Genomic DNA, 23,963 nt, shown 5'->3' on the forward strand with positions numbered 1-23,963 from the left:
TAGTGAGCTACAAAGCATATTTTACTTTAATAATGTATGAACAAAGGCAGGAAGGTGTTGGGTCTTAACTGAGTTATTTAAAAGTAATGATAATTACAACTCTTTCATTTAAATAGTAATTTTCTTTCAAAAGAAACCTAATCTTCAGTGATTAGAAAAAGAATATTTAGGTTATTGATTCTTGATTCTCAGATGGATACTAATTCAATTGAATTGCAACTGATCAGATGAGATTAAGAAGTGACAATTATTCCTTTAAGTAAAATAGCATATTTGATCTGGACTACTTTTTAAAAGTTTGTACAGAAATTGCCACTAGAACTGTTCTAATGCTAACTGCACACGTTTTTTACAAGAAGTTTCATCCTAGAGACTTTTCATTAATGTTTTTCAAAATATAGATGTTTCTAAAAAGAGTTTCTTTCCTTTTTGGCAAAGAGACCTTTCTAACAGGAACAAAAACTAATTGAAATTCTTGAGTATCTCTAATAATACAATTATTAAGAAATATTTAGACCCAATTTAGACTATGTAGCATCTAATGTGCTGACCTTAAAGTGAAATGCTATTGTCAAAGAATTTTAAAAAGCACCTTAATTCCATATTTCACTAAGCATGCAGCACAAGGCAAAATTCCAGGCAGTATCTTCTATTAATTATTGCTTCCATAATATTATTGCTATTATTGCAGTCATACATTAAAAGCTAAGACTATGATTTGTGTAAGCATTAATAGGTCTTTGTTAGCACATATGACAATAAATTTTTTAGAGATATTGTTGTGTCATATCCTCATGATATTAACAGGCTTTAATAGAAAATTTGCTACTCCATCCCAAAGATTCTGGTCTTTCTGGAATATAGTAGTATCAAGTTTTAATTGGAAAACCAAAAAATGATTAGAAGTATTTGAAGTAATTAAACTAATACAACCAGAAATGGGTATACAGAAAATATATATATATCAGTGATATATATATATGTAAGTGTTATTTAGCATATATTTCTAGACTATATAACACTGTTATTATAAGATTCCATATTTAACCTCAGCATCAGATGCAGGTATATGTAACATATTCAGTAACTGTATATACTTTTCTGCATAGGTTTGTTTCTCTGCCAATGAACTGGTGAAGATTTTTTTAAGAAACAGTTCTTCCTCCATTTCTAAGGACCACTTCAAGCAAATCAGTCCAGCTATCATTCAGCAACTATTAAGTTGTTCATGTCAGCTTCCTGACTCCAAGAAGACAAAGCTTCCACCAACAACTCTAGAAAGTGAGTTTTGTTCTTACCAGTAAACTATTGTGAAAATTCAGATAAAGTGATGCAGGGACTCAAATTCTGGAGGCATTTCATTCATTAATAAACTTAAACCAAAGCGTGATGAGATCTGTTCACTCTCTAATTTGTGAACTCTGTAATTTCATAGCATACATTTCAGATAATAGTACTATATTGAGAAGTGAGGGGATCCAACGGTCTCAATTTTATATTGGACAGAATTCTAGTTCAATGGTTTTATTTTCTTCATTTCTTAGAGGACTGCTTGAGGTGAGCCATGACAGGTCCATATCAGTGGATTGCTGTACAGTAATTACCCGTTTTGTGAAATTTCCACCAGGCTTACAGTGGGATCATTACATTGCTCTTACATACAGTTTCAAGGTCAAGTTAGCTGGCATTTTATACCATGATGTGGCAAATGCTTGATGTAGATAAGTTCTGTGTGCACGTTGCTATTTTCCCATGTTGTGATACTTTATAGCAGTTAAGCTTTGGGGGTACTACTGTGGGGGGAAAAACAACCAGAAAGCCAGTCACATGGGCGTCAGGACTTGTGTGACAGAGTTGGAACAAGAACTGAGTTACAGTATAATCAGATTGTTTCCAGTTGCTGTTGTAGTCCTCACATGCTACTGCTTCAGGGATTTCTGCCTCATCTGTTCTGCTGATTCAACTTCTCCTGTAACCAATCTCTAGTCCACACTGCCAAGAATCAATATGAATTTGATCTGACCTAAGGGCTTGTTAATGTGCTTCCTAGTTTTGTTTTTACTTTAAATCAGCCATATCTGGCAAGTGGTTACAAACCTAGATGTGCTGGTGTATTACAGGGGGCATTAATTTCTGGCGGGTGACTGGGGAGCTGGGATTGAACAAAAAGGAATGGGCATCCAACCATAATCACCTGCATCTAGAACAGCACTTTCAGGCTACAAATCAATGCCTTCAGTACCTTTATCCTAATATGTACATGACTGGATATTTTAGGAGCTAGTAAGTTTTCCCCACATTCTGCTGGCTGAAGATCCTTATGAACAACACTTTCCATTTCTAAATTCTACCTGCAGTTTAAGCTACATATGTTAAGCAGCTCATCAGAATGAGCTGAGCTATCATTCCATGGTGTACAGAATATTCGGACTATGAGTACGAATTAAAAAAAAAAAAAAAAAAAAAAAGATAAGGGCATGGAAGGACATTTGTGTATATCCCAAGTATTGTTAGGGGAGAAAGAAATATGCAGAATAGGAAGAATCATGCCTCCGCAGAAGGCAGGAGTCCTTTTTATGTTATCTTTCTTCTCATTACCTGAATACCTTGCAGTCTTTACCACTTTTATCTTTTCTATGCTACACAGATATGCCCATTTTTCAGATGAGGAATCAAAGGACAAAGAAAGGAAATAAGTTATTTAGATCATATACAAGGTCCGCAGCAAATTCACAGTTGAGTGAGATTCTCCCAAGTCTAAGGCCATCAGACCATTGATGACATTTTAGTGATCTCATAAAGGTGAGAGATATGTGTAGATGAGAAAAGCTGAACTATGCAAACACAGAATGGAATTAATAAAAGGCCTTTCTGCAGCCCTTTCTCTGTGGGTTTTTTTTGGCAAAGGAGGGTTTCTATGACCACAGGAACACTTCTGCTGGCTTTAGAGAGACAAAGAACCTCATGTTTGACCTATGTATGACCTATTGAACTGAGCATAGGCTCATTAATTTTATTCTCAGTTCTATTTTACTGACAGACTGTACTGTTTTAGGTAAGTCATGAAGACCTGACCTTTCATAAATATCTACTATACTCTTATATTTGGATGTGCAGTCTGATTTACTGTCTGATTTTACGAGGTGTTGAGCACTTGCAGTACCACTAAAGTGTGAAACATTAAGTGACGCTTTTTAAGATTTTGGCATTAGTTCCTTTATATCTGTTTCTCATCAGTGTTTTACCTCCATCATAAGACTTCCATACAGATTAAACAGGATTCATGTCATGCAAAAGGTTGGAAATATGAGCAGTGTGCAACTCTGAAGAATTACCACTACCAAAAGTCCCAGTAATGTGGGAAAAATAGGTCCTGATGTAGTAACTAAAGGAGTGTATGTCCACAGCACATTTGTAAACATAATTTTGACAAAAATATTTATGCCTAAAACGTAAATTAGATGCCTACATTCCTCTGAGGTTTTAGGCCTTGGTTTGCTTACTGAACATGATTTGAGTAAGAAAGTAGTGTTGATGGTAAAGATACACAGGTGTGGCATATGAGGACATAGAAGAACAAGAATTAAATCTGTTAAGAGAGGAAACAAATGCAGACCAACATCCACTGTGCTGCTCTGAGTGTCTGTAATCTGCACAGTCTATTTATCTCTTTGAGGTCTGAAATTTGGAAACATTAGACTGTATTGCCTGTAAAGCATGAAAAAAATGGGTGTTTCGTAAGCTTCCAGTTCTGTAATCCCGATCACAAATGACTAGAAAAATCCACATGCTTGTACACAGAGGTGAAAAAACACAGCCTCAAAAACAAATACAAAACCAAATACTCAGACACAAATAGAAATACTGAATGATTAAAAGGTGCCCTTGTTTTGTTTCATTGTTTTTTTCCTACAGAATATGGTTACAGCACTCTTGCTGTTTTACTTATTACTATTGGATCTATGTTTGGTACAACCCTCATTTTATTTAACTCCTGCCAAGAAATCTATACACTCATTTTACAGCTGTTTGTCGGTTTGGCTGTTGGGACTCTTTCTGGAGATGCATTGCTACATCTTATTCCTCAGGTAGGTAACACACACTTTTGTGCTTTTAAAATGTTGACATATACATGTACACACAGAGAGAAAAGTTTAGCTTAAACCTGGCCAATATTCATCTGTTTAAAAGTAAAGCTTTCTATGAAATCTGTGTACCAGCTACCCAGTGTTTAAAATACATTTGTACTTTGTAGTTCAGAGACAGATTCCAAGTAGTAAGAAGCAGAAACCAATGAGTAATGAATTCAGAGAAAACCAAGTTCCTATTTTCACAAAAAAATTCCAGAAACCCCACAAGTCCTGTGCAAGTTATGTTTCAAGATATATTAAACTCTTTTATGAGGCGGATTGTGCAATGCATCTTAGGAGAAATTGTTCAAAGATTGTATGAGGCATCCACAGTCCCCTCTACATATTGTTCCAGAGAACCAGGGCTATTAGCCTAATTAATCTTGCTGCCTAGAACTGTAATAAGATGGGTTCTATGATATTTTCCTAAATTAATTAAATAAATTTTAAGAATAGAATAGTGTGTAAAACAGAACCCAAATTTTCCATGGTATATTCATTTATTTTTGATTGAGTCTCATCTGATACAATGCAACTGTTATGAGTAGGCTTCAAGTGGTGGTTGAGAGACCTTCACACCTTCACTTGAGATTCTGGTCAAAATGTTCTTTGTACACAATACACCGTCTCTGGAAACAGAACTGGGAGAGTGTTTTAAGAAAGGCAATTCTCAGTGAATGTCAGACAAAAGTCTGTCATTTAGAAACACATTCTGAGTGTGAAAGTATTCTCCTTCATCAGTTTTAAGGGATGAAGCCAGTAGCCTTTAAAAGGCCCACATTCAGAGCAAAGGAGGGATGCCATCCTGTGCCACTGGGGTAAAAATGGAAGCACAGCCACCAGCAGAAAGCTTTCTGGATTATTTTCAATATGAAGTTTACATCTGAAGATGATGAAAGTAATTTTTTAGACTTTAAGGATCAATGTCCTCTAAACAAAATATATATATCTATACATATGTAAAGGGCAATTTCATTAAATTGTCTCTAAAATTGTCACTTTCATCACTGTAAGATGATGAAGTTAGCAGAGGCTCCTAATAATTCATTTCATCCATCTACTGTTCAGCTGAGTAGCTCAAAGCAAAATCAAAATTTGAAAGAGAAGGCAAAAGAAAATGTTGATAGTAAATTGAATTAACACACTATGGATTATCAAAAATTAAAGGATTGTCATGTTAATTTTTTTTTACTTTATCTCTTTTTCTTTAGACTCTTGGTTTACATAAACATGAAGCACAAGAGGTAGAACATTTCTATGAGGGGAAAGAATATATTTGGAAACTTTTGGGAATGATTGGAGGAATTCATGGATTTTTTCTGATAGAAAAGTGTTTCTTTCTGCTGGTAACACCCCGTGACCAGGTAAAGCTTTTACAGTTCATCCATTAAAAATCTCTTTTACTTTGAGATTTTATAGTGCAAAAAATATTAAAATGATTGTAGAAAATAATTATAATTTGTGTGAGTTAAATGAAGCTTTAAAAACTGCTTTCCACAGTGTTCTACCAGCTTGACATTCTATTTCTATTTTGCTTTGCTCTATGGATTTTGTATGCTTCATTAATGTGTTCTATGTGTCTATGACTCAAGAAGGGAACAGTTATTTGAGCATATTCCATAAGAATGCTTTTATGACTAGCACTGGAGCAGGTGAAGAGTATGTATCCTTATGAAATAGCAATGACAGTTGTTTACGCTAGGCTTTGTTTGAAGAGGAGGAAGACATAGAAGTAAGCACAAGATAATTTCAAGAATGATGTCTTAAAATTTCCAAATTGTTTTTGACCCCTATCCCAATTTATCTGAAAATCCAATATGTATGTTGCTGTCAGTGGAACCTAATCTTATATTAAGATAATATCTCCTTGCTCATTGCCTTGCTTACAGTAATTCTATTACTGTATTTCAGTGTGGCTGGTGCCTGAAAATATGATTATGCACAAGGATATAATATAACACAAAGTGTGATGGCTCATTAAGTTTCTCAGCATGGGAGGCTAAAAAAAGAGGCTAAACCTTTGCTTGCTCTGTTTTATTGAGAGCGTCTAATGACTGGCCTGATTTAGATAAACAGCAAAGAGTCCCCCCACTATCTTTGAATCAGCCATAAGAATATCACGTGAGATTAATAGAATGAGAATATTTTGTTGATGGTGATATTATAGCAAAATAGTCCTTTTTGCTACTTATTTGGAAAGAAGGGCTTTATCATCGTTCCACAAATTGTCAAACTTGTTCTACTGAGAACTACATGAACTCTCAAAATTAATTTTTATATCCATCTCAGCTTCAAATGTTAATCTCCAATTTTAATACAAAATAAGTTTTATCAAGCTATTACAAATGTCACTGATTTATCTGATTCCCTTTACAGGCTTTTTTTTTTTTTTTTTGAACCAAAAAAGGCATTAGGAAATGTTGATGCCAGTCAACAATCTTTCTTTTTCAATAGGGTTTGTTTTGTTACAAGTAATTCTTATAATTGTAAGCTTTCACAAAAGCCTGAAAAAGACTGCACCTCTGTTTGCTGGGTTTCAGAACTAATTGCAAAGCATCTTCATTCAGCAGGGTTTTTCTTTAGTTAATGGGCACTGGGGACATTCCCATGATCTTCCAGTGGAATCTGAATTAAATGAACATACAGGCAGAGGCAAATCTACTTCAACCATACAGTTGGTAGGTTGCAAATATAACATACTTCCCTGATTTTATATCCTTCTTTTTCTGTTCCTCAAAAAAATGAACCCAGTTAATGTCATAAATCAGTATTATTTTTCAGTCTTTATTAATTTGTCCTTTATTACACGACGTGATTGTCAGGAACCTCTAGGTTTTGAAGTTTATAATGAGCATTTACAGTGATTTTTAAAAGCGAATATTTGCAATAACTTTTCCTAAGTGTGTATCATACTGTTATAACAATACACTTCTTGTTCTACCACTTGCTGATTAAATTTTGGAAGATTTTTCTTCTCCTTTCTTTTTAAAAAATTATCATATGTAAGGGCAGATTCTCTCATGGGAAAAACTTCAAGATTTTCTGCAGTAAGAGGTAAATGCACAGTTAGTGGACACATTATCCTGGAATTCTCTGGGCACTTTCCACAGTTTTGAAGAGTAACAAAACGAAGCTCATATAAGGGAATAGTGCTTACCAATAAGAAATTACATAATTTTCTATTGGTGGAGAGTCTCCAGTCAGATATATCTTTGTAAACTAAATTGGCTCATACCTTTTAACCTGGATTTGGTTTTGTTGTTTCAGGTGGGGTTTTTTTCTCAACAAATCTCTTCATTTTATGTGTAGAATCTAGATACATAAGTTCCTGATTATTTAAATCAGGATTGCCAGAGATCTACTATAATGTGACCTCCATTTTACTTAATGCAGTTGTGATGGACAAGAACCCCATGAGGCACTGCTAATCTTTCAAATACAGTTGGGGAACCCTCAATTGAATGCAGTGCAGCAGACCACTGAAGGATGTTTACTAATTTGTGAACCACATCATAGTTTCCTGTTTATGATAAAGAATGACCTTGTCATTCCTCTCAGCTGCAAGATCCCCGTAATAGTCTGTGCAGATCACATGAACTAGCCTTGCCTAGCTAGTCTGTACAAGAGTGGCCAATTTTTCAGAATCATGTGAGTAATAGTAAGAAAAACACTGGCTGACTAAGAAAAGCTTATAAATCCTTCAGGTCAGTGATCAGTCTTGCAATTTTGACTCAGAGTTCAAAGAAGTGGCATGTGAATAAATATTATAAGAGAAGTGGAACAATTACTGGAATTCATATGACTGGCTGCAGTCATGGGAATGAAAGACTTTAATTTTTCCTTTAAAATGTAGACTTTAAAAGCCAAATCCTTTCTCTTCCCTCCTTATGTGCTAGAGCACATACCCCACATCACAACCAAACTAATACCAGCAGAGAAACAAATTCTGGTTTGCCACCAATACACAGCTCTGCTACAGTTTGTGGAGTGGTAGCTGCAGTCCCTGGAAAAGCACTCGTTCATGCTGATGTTGACTCTTCACTGGCTGTCACAACGGTTTTAGGATAAGAGCAAAGATACTTTCTCTTTCTTCACTCACCCACTGCATGGGAGTGTACTTATGGGCTTCTATGCCCAACTAGTGATGCTTGATGCCAACCAAAACAAAGCCCTAACTAAAGGCCACAAGGCAAGGCACTGGAGGCTTTACCACCCTGAAGAAAAAAAAAATCTGTATTTTAACAGGGTGTGAGACCTACTTCGCATCATCTTTTTTAGTCTTGTGTTTTCACAGAGTAACTGTGAAGTAGGTGAACTCCAAACAGACACTGGTGTCTACCCATTTTTCCTTGGAAATCCTTTAGACACCCTATCCATCAGGAAACTGCAATTATCTGGTCATAACAAAATTGAAAGATACAATTTGAATTATAATGTCCTTTTCAGTTCTGTGTTTGGCTCAGATTTTTGTGTATTCAAGCAGAAGCATGACTTTCTTGGGTTACAACAGTGCTTATGAATGTCTATCTTCCTACCTAAATTAGACTGTAATCTCCTCTGTGCAAGGGAGATTTCTTTTTTGCGTGTTTCTGAAGTACCAATCACACTGCCAGTGTTCAATAAATTATTCTAATGATATCTATCCATAACAGCTACTATCTTTAATTCAAAAAGCTTGAACTTATTTGATATTTTCCTGTATTTATAGCAGTAGCTGGAAGAGCCCCTTAACACTGATCTATTATCTTTGCTTTTAACTAGAGAAGCCCAGAAGATTCTGAGTCTGCTGAAGATCCTCCACAGAGTAAGGCCATCAGCAAAAAAAGTTAGTATCAACAAAAAGACTAGAGAAGTTACAGGAAAAATCTTCAGACCTAAGATGGAATTGCAAGTGTGAAGCTGGCTTAGCTCTGCCTTTGCTATGTACTACATCACCACATCTGATGGTGCTTGGCTACATAATTTAATCTCTGCTTGAAGATCTTTTCAGCTGCCAACCCTGTAATTGTGAATTTAATTAATCTTATAATGTCCATGCTTTAGTGTTTGTTTACCCACTGTTGCAAACTATTTTTCTACAGCCTTTGCTTAAAGAAAAATATTCAAAATCTAATACAAACCAGATTTTTATAATCATAAACTTTGCTAGGGCTTTTATTTCTGAAAGCAGTGAAATGATGGGTTTGTTGGCTTGCTGCACTAATATAATTCTGCTTCCTTCTTCTCATACATGGTAAAGCAATAGCCTTTTAAAACCAATAATTATTTATTACATGTATGGAATTATGGGCTCATGATGGCTCTCAGTTTTAGGATAATCTGTTTTCTCCAGAGAGCTTCAAAGTAGTTCTTCTCTGTCTTGTTGCTGCCTTTTCCAAAAACCCAGGAAACAGAAAATAAACCAAACTCTGCCTTTGACTGTACTTGTGTGAACTTGGTAAATTTCATAGAGTTGTAGTCATTCATTTTAATTGAAATCAATTTATTTACTATAATCAACTCTCCTTTATTTTATGATCTTGGATTTCAGGTCATCAGTTTGATTTATTTGAAAATGTCATTATCTTCTAAGTTTTTAATATACTTTGATCTGATGCACTCTATTTCTGAGGCTTTTGAAATTGGTATTTCCATTGCTTCAGTCTCACCTATCCTTAGTACACAGTCCAGTGCCAGTTTCAATGTGACTGTCTATCTAGTCCACCTCTAGATGTTTCCATTCTGTTCAACCATCACTACCTGCCAAGCACAAACAAATTTCTGATGTTCTCAGCATTATTTGTTTCCAATAACTAAATTTGCTGTATAACTAAATTTGGGATAGTTTCTCAGTAACAATGTTCTTTCTTTGGTTCCATTTTTATCTCATACACCAGTTTTACTTCTATATTAGAAATCAGTGAGAAGGATCATATTAGGGAAGGGGCATTGTTTTTTAAGGGCAATTTTTGAGAATACATGTTTTCAAAAGTTTTTATTGTTAAAGATCTTACGGACAGCTAAATGTATAAACATAGCTAGGTACTTTGAGCTGTAGATTCCATTCCATTTGGGGGAAAAAACCCACCTAAAAGTTTAGCTCAGTACCAAAGTCAGAGCCCGACATCTCCAAAAGTGCCAGACTTCTCTGTAAATGCATGTCAAGTAGAACAGCAAGACGAGTCGTCACCTTAGATAGCCAGTGAGTAATTCAGAAGCTACTAGAAGATGTCTTAGTGGCCTTTCTACCTCATTTATCCATACTTGTTCTACCAATATCTGAAAAGATCAAGCATTAGCATTATATGCTTGGTATACTCATTGAGACTACATTAACTAGAACTAATTTTGCTCTATAAACAATGAAAACATTCAGAAAGGGACCTATTTATGGATAAATATTTGCCTTAAACTCTTATTCAGTGTTTGAAAAGCTCAATCTATGGTGGGGGTCCTGTACCCATCAGCTTTATGAAAATTATGAAACAGAATTTGCTATGACTTCTGATCACCAATTTGAGAAAATTATCAAAAATAAATGCAGGATTGTTTAAGAGGTGTCTTTGTAGAAATAGGGTAGTAAGTTCATAGTTAATAGTTACTGTTGCAGCAGTATAATGCCATGTGATAACTGCTAATAACAAAGTTGCTTTAAAATAGGCTCTAAGTAAATTAAGATAAACATTCAGTTTTGTTTATATATGCATCATCTTAACTTTCAGTCAAGTAAGTTCACAAAGCTTACATTCGCAATTGCTCCATAATGTTAACCTGATCCCTATGTTATATTATAAACAACACACTGAAGTGAGTTCCAGTAACCATGGTGTATCTTCTTCAACAATCAAATACTTGAAAAAAACAGACTAATAATATCATAGGGCAGGCCACAATTTTGTCCTTGCTAGTGTTTATTACAAATCACGAACTTAATCTAATGCATCAATCTATTATTTCTATGTAATTCATGCTCTGCACTATTGATTATAAACTGCCCGTAGTGTTTAGAAAGAACTGTGTAAACTGCGGGCATCCACTTCCAGCTCTGTAAGCTGGCAGTAAAATCTAACAAGCCTGCCAATTTTTCTGAACCCGCAGAGCTCCCAGGCAACTAGGCAGGATTTTCTGAATACAGTTGTTAGGCTTTTATGTGCTTTGTGTATTTTTTTATAAGAGTCTGAAGACTTCAGTTCTAGCCAGTTTCTGTAAGAAAAAAGTCTCCCCCATCGCCATAAACCGGTCAACTCTGCAAAAACATTACTGAAGTGAAACCTTGTAATAACTATGTTCAAACAGTTCTGTGCAGCTTCACGTTAGCTCCTTGGACTGCCATATTATGTCTCTGTGGGGCCATCAAAAGTCAAGAAAATGCACGTTTAGGGTTTAAATCATGACTGTTTCTTCAGACATAAAAGGAATCCTTTGCAAAGTGTTCTGTCCATCCTATGTAGAGGGAAGCTGGATGAGTTTCCTCAGACACATTAGGAGGTCCTGCGTATAAGATTATGGATAAAATGATTAGAACAATGTACAAACTAGGGGAGCCAACTATATGTTGGTAAGCCTAGGTAGTGAGTCAGTGCTACCTGAGGAGATAAAATCTCTCCCCATGAATGCATTCAGCATGTTACCCAACTGTCTGTGTTACAGGGTGGACAGAGAGATGGTCCATAATTCTCTAGCTTGATATCAGTATCACTACTAGCACCTATCCACTCATGTCTGATTCCCAATGATGAACATCCAATGTGCTGTTCTATACTAAAGCAAGGTCACAGAATAGTATGGATAAAAACAGCCATCTGCATCCATGAATGATGCTGCAGATAGGAGTACTATAAGCATAACAGCCACTAATTGATTGTGACAAAAGTTGGAAGTGAGCATGCTCTAATGCTGTACTAATAGGGATACACTGAGGCTTGTTGCCTTTCATCTCTATTTTTCACTGCAATACAATCTTGTAAAAAAAAAAGACCCTGAAAATATTACCCAGTAGCAGCATGCTTTACAGTTTTAAAATGATCAGCTGCATCAGACCAAATATTTGTCTTCATTATAGCTATATATTTCTATAAGCAATTTTGGGAAAATTCACATATTTTAAAGAAAAAAAAACAAACAACAAAAACATAGGAAAACGTGAATTTCAGCAACCAAAGAAAGATTAATGGGAACCCTTAGGATATTTTATGAGGCTGGACTTAAAACATGTTCTTATTTTTTGTCTAATAGTTTACCTAGTGAAAATAAGGAAGCTACTTCCTGGTATTTGCACCTCTGATGTATTCTACATCTACTTTTTGTGTCAAATATACCAAGGGAAACAAGAAGAACAAACAGGATAAACTCTATTTTTCTCTGCTTGTTATGACTTTTCATAATGTTATATGTGAAGTGACCAAAAACCCAAATAATTTGTAACATAGCAAAAATTATAGTATCTGTGTTAAAAATGCTGGGCTTTTTTGTTTTTTCTTTTTCTTAGGTAAGAAAATTAGCTTGTTAGCAATAATGGTTCTGGTGGGTGATAGTCTTCACAATTTTGCTGATGGCTTGGTAATAGGAGCAGCATTCTCATCCTCAACAGAAGCAGGTGTGACAACAACGATTGCTATTTTATGCCATGAAATTCCTCATGAAATGGGTAAGAAATATAATTTGTATTTCTCATAATTGTCTTTGTAGTTGCAGGTTTTCCAAATAATTCTTTCCTGTATGACATTAGTGGGAATTCTTCTTTACAGCATCATGAACTCTAACATTAGTGTGTGAGACGAATATCTAGAGGCTGTGCTCTCTGCCCTAGTTACTGGATGCCACCCCATCTTGCCTGCCCCAAATGTAAATGCCATCAGGTCAAGAGTGACCTGTTATTCTCATGCGTACAGGCAAAAATACAGTGAAGCTGTGAGCAACAGCCATGTGTGCGTAACAGGCATGCCTGTCACAATGGGCTATCTGAGAGTTTTAATATTCAGTAGAGCCATTTAACAATGCATTCTTCATGCTACCCTCATTTCTCCTGCTAATTAAGTATAAAAAGATAATGAAATAAGATATATGACCCATGTTACTAGTGGACAGGACAAGCAGATCATTCTATTGAACATTGCCCTCAATCATCTCTTTGTGGTAAATGTTTCAGTATGGCTGAAGTTGTTTCTGATGTTGCATTGATAGACATATATAACCTGGCAAGTTTGAGGTGTGAACTGCAGGTTCTCATTTCTATTCTTAAATGAATAAAGATTTCATGCCCTGTGTACGTAGAAAATTACCCCAAATAAAAATGTGGGGTGGAGAATTGCTTGAAAACTTGAAACTCCCATTTGCATATCAAAGAAATTACCAGAATACTGAACAGTCAACTCCAAAGACAGACCTTAATCTTGTGACAATAGTGGTCCAGTGTTAAAGTGGCATTTCTACACTCACAGGGACGAACTTACTAGAAAAATCTTTTACCATGGGCCTGTTGTGGGATTGTTTATTTTAGAAGACAAACTTGCTCTGAGGTACGATTTGCCAAAGCTAAATAGGTCTGAAATCAGTGGAATTAAACAGGAATCATACTGGCATAGGTTTTTCTGACTTGCAGCACCTGTAGAAGACTCACAGACCATCCTGCAGATATACTCACACGAACTGAACTGGCAGGTTGCCAGCTGGGAAAGATTTAGAAACTCTGGGAAAGCATGTGACTTCACTTTTGCATGTATCCAAGTTGGAAATGTCACAGAACATCAAGAACTAACAGAAAGCCGCTCCTGTATACTGTCTTCTATCTTTAGGAACAGCTAAACAAATACAGTCCAATATGGGGGTTTTGGGTTTTTCACACAGGATGAGTTTGTAATTAATTCTACAGAAATCTAAGGGCAGTCCTCCATCATGCCCCATGCATATCTTAATTATTTTCCTTCATGTTTTGTTACAGAGAGCCTTACAAATACATTTATCACTTAAATAATAAATTTTCTGTCTTTTTTCTCTATGCAGGTGACTTTGCTGTGCTTCTAAGTACAGGGATCCCCACAAAGATTGCAATTATGATGAATTTCATAAGTGCACTAACAGCATTCTTGGGACTTTATATTGGCCTTTCTGTATCAGCTGAACCATGCATTCAAAACTGGATTTTTACTGTTACAGCCGGAATGTTCTTGTATTTATCTTTAGCAGAAATGGTGAGAACTTCAGTCTATTGTTACATTTTTCTTTTAACATAGCCACATCACAGATGAGTGTCAGACAAATGCAGGTGGATAAACTTGGAGAGAAAAAATGTTCATAGGCTTCTTCGAAAGAGCATGTTGCCTGCCTTGTGTTTGTACAGTGCTTAGAACAACAGTCTGCTTCTGTTCCATGTCACTGCCATGATAGTTAGCAATAAAAAGATGAAATGAAGGCCATTAGGAGGGTAATATATGAGAAAGACATAAAGGGATTTTAAAGGAGAAAAGGTGAACAGCATATTTTTTAGGTGTGATAGAGTTACTTAGTCAACATAAGGAAACATTTGAACCTGCAGGGTTGTTTTTTTTTTAATTCCTGAAGCTGGTTACTTTTTTTCTCTTCACTGCCCTTTATATATTTTTCATCCATTGTTTCAACATGAATTTGATGTTTCTGAGCTAAAATCCAAGATGCTTATCTTATGTTCTTCCTGGTCAGCTTTTCTATCTCAGAGAGGTTTGGATGATCTCCTAAGCAATTAAGAATCCATCAGATTGCCTCAACTTTTTCATATTTGGCCAATATTTTTCATCCCCCCAGTTCAATAGCAGTGATCTGACTATAGAAAAATAAAGTGCGAAGACATACAGTAGGAAGAAGGTCTAAGGACTGTGGAATAATGTGGTGGAATCATAACTCATGCCTCAGGCCACATCATTTATTGAAGAGGCTGCTAGCTGTTACACTTGTAACAGTGCAGAGCTTAATTACCTTGCCAGCTTTGACACATGGCTTTTTAACCAATGTGTGTTAATGTAAAGTTGTTTACATGCTTCCGAACAAAGATAGAATATTTAGAGTGATTAGATCAAGAGGTAGAAAAAGAGGTCTGTCTCTTCCTAAATTATTACTAGATTTTTTCCCAAGCCTGGTTGTCTGTTGTGCTCACTACCACCTCCCACTTCATACCTTCAAAATCATTTACCAGGTTCAAGCATAATACTTTAAACCTGATGTGCCACACCAGTTTCAAAAAAAACTACTTGTAATAATTGATGTTTGCGTTAGGTATATTTTAGTCTATTTTTGCTACCGTAACAAAAGTAAAATAACATAAACTAGTCCTAAGAACTTATGTGGGAACTGCCTAAGGATTGTGGATGTGTCAACAGTCCTAAGATGGTAAACAATAGACAAGAACACTGTGTACCAAGCTGCATCTTGTTCTGGCACAGAGAAATGTAGAAATGAGGCTGGCTACCTACTCAATAGGCATGGTTTTACTAATGTGGCTAAGAATGATTTAGGCATGTTTTTCCTTCAGTGTAGGTTCAGCATCCGTCTGGGATCCACAGGCTCCTAGAACACCATGTTTTCCCCTGAGTCTGCAAAGCAGTGTGACAGCTGCAAAACGCAAGAGATGACACAGTTCCAGGCTGAGACTGGGACATATTTTCCCTTGTTCTCAGCTTGTCAACATAATCTTCTGCTTGACGTGAAGTGGAGAAAGGAGGAGGGAGAGGATCTTATTTCTCTCACCTCACTTTTATTAATATGGTTCCAATCAGCTTTTCTCTGCATTTTGACAAAAGAATCGCCATCGGGTTCCTCACCTGTGTTTGTCAGAAGTGCAGGTGTTATTATCACTGTTTAAAAACTATTCCTGTGGCACTGGAGGAATCTATAGGTCTGAAAAGTTTTGTGTGTTTATATAGTACATCTCAAAAGAAAATCAGCCATTCTTTATGTATTTTTCAACTTTCTGTCCAGAAATCATTTTTGTTCTCTGGTGCATTCTCATTGGCAAACAGCAGCCATCAGTGTCACTGCCAATGGTGTACAAATACTTCACGGTGTACAAAGCTTAGCTATAATTTTCAATATTTGTTTTATGGGCTTTCAGTTATTCATGTGCTTGCCGGAGCAGCAGTTAAATAAAACTGAACAGCCTCGCTGGTTTCTGCACTGAGGAACGTTGAGGGGTATGAGGGGAGGTTCATTGACAGAACAGCACTGTGAGATTGCTGCTGCAGCCAAGGGTGCACAAAACTACTTCTGTGGTTAATTAAAGGCTTTTCATTTCTACAAATGGCATTCTAGCTCCATTAACGAGCGGGGGTAGACTAAGAATTTTAGAAATCTGAGGAAAAGGACAAAAGATAAAATTATGCACAACGTTCATAATTTTTCACAAAGGAATTCTGCAAAACTTCATCTTCCCAGTAACTGGGGAAGGTGGAAAGGAGGAGTATTTTGTCTTGCAAATGTGTTTGCACAGGTGAAATATTGCAATATAAATTGTTTGTCCCTTCAAGGTAAGCATGTTTGTAAACACCTGTAATTTTGTGGGTTTAATTGTCATTTAACTATAAGTTCCCTGAAAAACAGCTGTTTATGTGAAGTGTAGTGAGATTTTTTGCACTCGGCATCTGTTTAGAGGTCAAGTATATCGTAACTTTGCACTATTTCCAAAGATCTTTTAATTAATAACATACCATTTCTTTAACATGCCTTTAATCTGAACTGAAACTTGAGACACTAATATATGGAATGGAGAAGACCAAGTCACTTCTAAGGAAATGGGTTTTTTTGACAAAATATGTCCCATTTTTCTCTTGGGAAACAAACCTGAAAATTCTGTATCAGCCTCTTAAATGAGTCTCTATGAAGTGATCATTACAGATAAATGTTTATGAAATCAAATGTATTGCATTAAACCCCAAGGACTGGATGTCATTTCTGAGTGATTTTAGAGACCATAGGGGTTTATATAGTTCCTGACCCGAAAGATTTGCTGTCTAATTTGAAAGGAGGGAGATAGAAGCAAGCAAGAAAGGAAGGATATCAAGAAATAGGAGCTAGACAACCACTTCCTGAGGTAACTAACTGACTTTTTTCTCTGACTAACCTTAAAAATCTTTGAATTTTGGAGATAAAAAGGTATTTTTAAAGTGACTGGTTGGGCTGTTGCAGCACAGCAGTCATATGCCCCAGACTCGTAGAACTCTTGTTTGGCCAGCAGGTGGTTGAGAGCCCCTCAGCAGCCTGCCTCAGCCTGCCTTTGGCATGCTGCTTCCTAATTCTTCGTATCTTTTGTGTGCTCATGATAATATGAGCTGCAGTAGGAATAGAGTAGTCCCTTGATTAACAGTAACTATTTTACTTCCAACAGACTTTAAGCATTAGCAAGTGTAATGGCAGTCAACAGCTTGTATGTTCTGCTGTCTCCCCTGAATTTGTGAAGTGGTTTGCATCTGCCAATTGAACAGGCTTATGCTTCCTAAACAAGCTTTTCTCTGCTGGAGCACACACATTTGTGTCCAGAGAGAGTTGGGGAACCATAGCTGATACTGTGGCATGCTTTCAAACATAAGCAGGGATGTCACACTACGTAAGGCTGTAGAAATGATCTATGTGCTTGATAGTATGCACATAGGTTAGGTGGAGGGAGCAGACATCTGCATTGGATATAGGAAGGGCATTACCTGCTGAGGTTTCTTTTTGAAAACTTTCTTAGGAAAGTTTTTAGGAAAGTTTTTTTAGGAAAGAGCCTCCCGTGCATGTATGTAACTCAGAAATTGCACTGACAGCAGTAAGAAAAAAATAACTAGCTTTTGCAGTGGGAGGGGAAAAAGTTTGCTATTTAGAGAACTTGTTTGCTCCGGTGCTGGGAAAGAGGACACAATAGACCGATTATCAGGATAAATAAGAAATACCTAAGGTCTACACTGGAAACCATGGATTCAGGCCTAGGTCTTAACAGTTTTTACTATATACACAACAAAACCCACATGCTCCGAACACTTACAAGCTGTCGGTTCAGATTTTGATTTACATCAGAACTTTGAGGTATTTACATTTGCTTTAGACTGAAAGTTTCTGATGAGCCTTAAATACAAATTAAATATAACTATGTAAGTTTTTAAGATGTAAATTTGTACCATTACTTAAAGATGTAAATTTGTACCATAATTTAAACCACTGCTAGCTGTTATGAAGATCTGGGACATTTGGGTTTGTCTGTTATTTTTTATGCAAAACCTTAAAGCGGAGGCAGATTTTTCACTCTACTTTTCTTTTGGGCCCATGCCAACTTCCAGAGAAGGAAGAGTGCAAGAGAAGCAGAGCTGGAGACCCCCCTCTGACAGAGGGAAGGACAAGCATAGCAAATAGATGTAAACACACCCTGTTAGCTTCCTTGGTCAGCACCGCTGCACTGTCTCCCAGCGGCTGATGCTGATAACAGCTCCTCTGAGGAGGCTCTAAAGAGCAGAGGAAATAAGGAGCTTCATTCAAGCACAGGCTGTGAGTGGAGCAGGAAGGGAGGATGGGAGAGTGCCAGGACCACTCGCTCTTCCTTTGAAGTTCACAACAAATAAAAAAAGAAAACAAAAAAGTCCCAACCAAACCCAAAGGTCAGTACCAGGCCATTGCTCTATATTTATTTCAAATATTGATGTGAAAGTATCAGCAGTCAGTAGTGCCTCCCCTGGTGCCTGTAATACACAGAGCATAAATACTGAGAGTCTGAGCCTGCGGCATCATTTTCACAGGGTCTGTTGAAACATATATTTTACTTAAAACCTTGATGAAAGACACCATGTAGAGTGGAAGATCAATGTAAGTAGCTTTTAATGTAATTCTAAATAGCTGCTGCTCCTTTCATTGATTTAAAACTCCCAGAGAAAAATATTAAGCATATTTGTTTCCAAGTATATTTTAAAAATCCTGTTTTCTACTTATATGCTTAGTAAAGCCCAAGCAAACAGGAGGGTTGCCAATTATTTCAGTAAGAGTAGGACTGACCCTATATATAGTACTGAAACAAAAAACTCAAACTAGTTTATTCCCTCAAAAGGGAATCACTGAATTTACTAAATAAGCGTTTCCTTACAGACAGCTGTATAAGATTTTTAAAAACTATTTAGAAATTAACAAATTTTGGAATCTCATTTATAATTCTTGTTGGTGCTGATAAAAGAACCAAAGTGGGTAGAATTTGTTTAGTTTAAATATGTCACTGTCAAGATCAGTGTTGTTGCAATGTACAGAAAATGCTACAGCTTAATAACTATATTTCAGAAACAGCATTTTTAGGGTTTTTTTAATGAAGTTTGCCTTGTTTTCCCATAAGAATTTTTTTCCCAGAGATGAATATATCTGGCTCTCATTCTGGTTCTTATTCTTTTTTTAGCTTCCTGAAATGACTCATATTCAGACACGGCGACCCTGGTTGATGTTTCTCCTACAGAACCTTGGATTACTATTAGGCTGGCTTTGCCTCTTACTTTTGGCTCTATATGAACAGAAAATTAAAATATAAGTTTTCTGCTGGAAACCTTGAAGTACCACTTATGACAGTGGATAGCATTATTCACAATTGTGTCATGTCTGCTATAGTGATATATAAATTGAGTTGCTGGGATTTTATATCTGAAAATAGATAACTATTTCACTTTATTAACTTATTGTTCAAATTTTGGTTTTTGTTTTTGGTTTTGGTTTTGTTTTTTTGTAAAAATGAATGTTTAGAATTACCAGATACAATGCTCAAACTCACAGGAGCTTTTAATTAGTTTTTATTGAGACTATTCTAGTTAAATGCTCTAAATGATCTCTACCAGTCAGATTTAAGAATAAAATGTTTTTATATGCAATAATTAAAGTGGACTAACCATAGCTGAATAATTTGAAGCAGAAATGTTTTCTGCCTCTTAGTACAAAAATAAATGTATTTCTATAAAACTAAAAAGTATAAAAAACCCTAAATTGTTAAATGGCATATGTTAAATGCTCTATCTACTTTGTCAACATAAAGATCCTCAGTAGTCATATATTACTGGTCCACTGTGGCAGGTAAAAAGTGACAAGAGTAAGTATTGAAGTTTATGATCTAGAAATCTGAGAACGACCTTTTCCTGACTTTAATATAGCTTCTCATATGTGTGATGAATCTGTGACAGTAAAGCATTGAACTATAGCAACTGTCAGAGTAACTGCCTTCTGCATTATCCCAGCTCTGATGATTGCTTATAGCAAATGCTTCTGAAGAAATATGTTAATAAGAAATGTGTTTAAATTGTTTCTCCCTGATATTACTTCCAGGCTTCTCAAAACAAGGGATTGCTTGAGCCAGATGTTGCTTCTGAGCCATCATGTTTAATAAACACCAACAGTGCCTTCCCGACAGCGATTAGCTTATTCATACAGATGCGAAGTGCATTTGTGGAAAGAGCATTTTCAATTGTCTAAAGTGCCTGTAGCTGTGCTCTCTAAGGGCCTCACTGCAACTCTTTCTATCCTGAGTGATTTTTGTTCAATTAGCCCTCTTGATTTCAGGGGAATTCTGCATAAACTAATATGACTCACTTAATTTAGTATTGCAGAATCAAGCCTGAAACAAATATACAAGTTCTGCCCTGATTCTGAGGTGCTGAGCAACCTCCAGGAGGTACTGAGCAACACTCAGCTCTGCAATTTCTGCTACTTACATGCTATCAGCTCTTTGTGCAAGAGCTCCCCCCTACCTGATTTGTATTTTCGTATGAGACCCGAGATGTATTCTTTCTCCCTCCTCTGATCAACTGTGGAAGTAGGGAGAAAAAGCTACAGAGCAAACGCAAACATATATTCTTTGTGCAGCAGGTGGATGTTTTCTTTTCCTTTCTTTATCTCAAGCTTGAAATATGGCTACATTATGACACAACGACTGTCCCACAATGTGTCCTGTTTATTTGGCAGCTCCTAATGAAGGTACAATTATTCTCATATTACAGAGGGGAATAGTCTACTGTCCTAGAGTAGACTGTCAGAACTGATATTTTTCAAAGGCTTCATAGGCACCCTACGACTTATTTCAAAATACAAAGTGAAAACAAATCTGAATATTGTTAGTTATAATAGCCAAGATACATGGGCTTGTGAACCCCCTAATCATCCACAGACCCTTGGGAAAAACACTGAAAGATCATCTTAAAAGTAGATAGATACTCATGTAAAGCGCCTGCTAGTTATGAGAATCTGTAGCAAATACCCCAATACACATCTAAATGTACATCTAGGTATATGCATACCTTCAGAAACCTTGTCCACACAATTTATCTAAGGTCGTACATGAAGTCTCCATCTGACTAGGGAAATGATCTGAGCTGCTTTAAGCTCCAAAGGAAATTCCTAGCTTGTTTTATTTAGGTGTGGAAATATTATGACTGCTTTTTCTGTTGATTTAACTCTGAAAGATGAGCTGAGAAGCTATGACTGATGCTTCTCTTTTCAAAGTTTACGTTTTTCAGGAGTTTGTGCTTGCATTTAATAAGGTAAGAGTTTTAATTTTTTCTTAATGGTTTCCCAGTATTTCATCTGTTTTTATGGGCACCGAGTCACTCCATGACCTTCAGCTGTGACGGTCAATTCAAGCAATAGCAGGACACCGCCGGACATAAGCAAAATCTATTCTTGTATCTGATGGTGCAAATGAATATTGGAAACATTTGTTATTTCAAAGAGAAGAGCTACTATAGTTTGAATGTTTATGTATGCATAATATTCACTACCACAGAAAACAAGGTTACCAATATGATCGTGTTTTGACAATGTTGTACTCTGAAATATTAATCTTCTATTCATTAATGGATCTGAAAGAGGGCAAGTGATTTCTGGTAGTGTGTACTATAAAGTTGCATACGTGCACAGGTTCACGTCATGACGTGATCTGTGAACATAATGTATGCATCTGTTCAGAAAATGCCATCTTTGGCTGTACAGATTTATCAGGTTTCTTGATCACATTTCATAACCAAGTATATTTATACAGTTTCCACCACACTCACAAATATGTTTGTCAGAATGCGTTAGTCCTCATTTCTGCCACGGAGCTCATAGCTGTTGTGGTAGTTGTCAGTAAGTGAGCAGTTCAGTCACCGTTTTGCCCTAGTGTCAAGTCTGAACACCTGATGTCTAGTTAGCATACAGAGGTTTGAATTCCTATGGCATTTGTGAGAGAACTTACCTCACTACTTAGAGTTGGTGCCACTGATGTAATTCTCTTTAAATTAGCATCTTTAAAAAGATACTGAAGGTGGAGTATTACCACATGTAAAAAAAGACTAGACCTCATATTAGGAGCAATGCATCATAGAGGGCTGGAAACTGTTCCTATAGGTAACTGAATTAGAAATTAAGTCAGTTTAAACCTAAAGAGATCCACCTGCAGGATTTAACTTTTTTGTTAATGTTTTCTGAAAATCCCAAGAAAAAAGATAGAAGAATGTGGGTTTGTGTCCTTACAAAAGAGAAGGTGGTGCACAAGTATTCCTATGATGCATTTTCTTTTTTGTTTGTTTTAAATTCTGTAGAGTTTATTCATACAGTTTCAAACAAGACTCTATTTAAAGCCAGGTATTTCTTTCTGTTCCTCCAAACCTAACAGACAGAGAGCATAATATGCCAATGTTTTCACTGAGTCGAATCCTGTGTAAGGACTGCAGAACTTCATCGCTTGCAGCCCTTAAATCATGACTAGGTATCTCTCTAAGAGGTATGCAATTACTCAAGCAGATGTTATGTGCTTGATGGAGAGATTACTCGGTGAGGTTTTACAGCCTGTCAGGCAGTTCTGACTAGATAATCATAATGTTCCTTTGAAACCCTAAAATATACGAATCTATAGATAAGATATTCTTTTCTGGAAGAAGATGGTTAGTATTTCTCTTTCATCTGTTCTTAGTTTCCAGACCCTCTTGAGATGAAAAAAATATAAAATATTTTACTTTCCTATACAGAAAATGAGAAAGAAAATAAGAGGTTGAAAGATTTTGTTTGCTACAGTATTTTTTCCTGGAAGTTAAATGGCAGACAGCCTCATTAAAAATACTTCCAATTCCAAACTACCAGGGCTCCTAAGCATATGAGAGTTGACCTTGTACCTCTCTTTTCTGTATATGTTACACATTACCCAGTGACTCCTAAGATAAATAGTACCTCCTTTGCGCCAGCTATGCTAATGCCCTTAGAAGTTTCTGGAGCTCATCTGCATGTTTTAAATACTGTCACCCTTTTCTTCACTGTATTTTATGCTTTTGTCATGAATGAGGCATTTCTTCAGAGACAAAAAAAATAAAATTAAAAAAAAAATCTTTTTCATATAAGAAAACATGATTGGTTTTGATATATGTATTTGGATGTTTTTCCTTTAACCTCGCCATTGGATTTGGAAAGCATATTTGCATTGTAAGGATTAGGGCTGATGATTTTATAAGAAGCATGTATTTTATCAATATTGTTAGTTTTTCTTTCTTTGCTGTAACCTTGTGTCAAGTCTTCCTCTCAGCTTCAGCTTAAAAGAAGCTGCCTTCTATTGTGAATGTAGCTGTAGGAATGTAGCTACAGAAAATACAAGCAGTAGTTACACAATGGCTTTAATCAAAACAAAAAGTCCTGCAATTTATTTTACTAGGCCCACCTTCATTCCCTTCTCCACAAAAGAACAGAAAATCGACATGCAGAGCTGTAGCTCTGGGTCATGTAGGGGAATGTAAGAAGTGCCTCCTTCCTTTCAAGTCTCTGATAACAGGACCAAGCTCAATGGGAGACCCTGTGTAGACATCTGGTTGTATTGAAGTTGCTGCCAAGCTCCCCTCGGCAGCGGCACAGAACAGCATCCTGGTGCAGGGGGTG

General features: G+C 36.3%; 1 protein-coding gene across 2 annotated transcripts in view; it reads left to right on the forward strand.

The window, feature by feature from the left end:
* The window catches only part of SLC39A12 (solute carrier family 39 member 12), a 32,707-nt gene extending 13,096 nt beyond the window's left edge, over nt 1–19,611 (forward strand). Inside the window, exons 5-12 of one of the 2 annotated variants that reach the window (XM_065669246.1) lie at nt 1,110–1,281; nt 3,916–4,088; nt 5,342–5,494; nt 6,698–6,808; nt 8,892–8,955; nt 12,598–12,756; nt 14,112–14,299; nt 19,483–19,611. In XM_065669246.1, coding sequence (XP_065525318.1) covers nt 1,110–1,281; nt 3,916–4,088; nt 5,342–5,494; nt 6,698–6,808; nt 8,892–8,955; nt 12,598–12,756; nt 14,112–14,299; nt 19,483–19,611 — 1,149 coding nt within the window. The remainder of the gene's footprint in view (nt 1–1,109; nt 1,282–3,915; nt 4,089–5,341; nt 5,495–6,697; nt 6,809–8,891; nt 8,956–12,597; nt 12,757–14,111; nt 14,300–19,482) is intronic. The other variant, XM_065669247.1, reaches the window with a different exon arrangement.
* Nucleotides 19,612–23,963: the final 4,352 nt, after the last annotated feature.

Source organism: Lathamus discolor, chromosome 2 (assembly GCF_037157495.1).
Source record: "Lathamus discolor isolate bLatDis1 chromosome 2, bLatDis1.hap1, whole genome shotgun sequence".
NCBI lineage: Eukaryota > Metazoa > Chordata > Aves > Psittaciformes > Psittacidae > Lathamus > Lathamus discolor.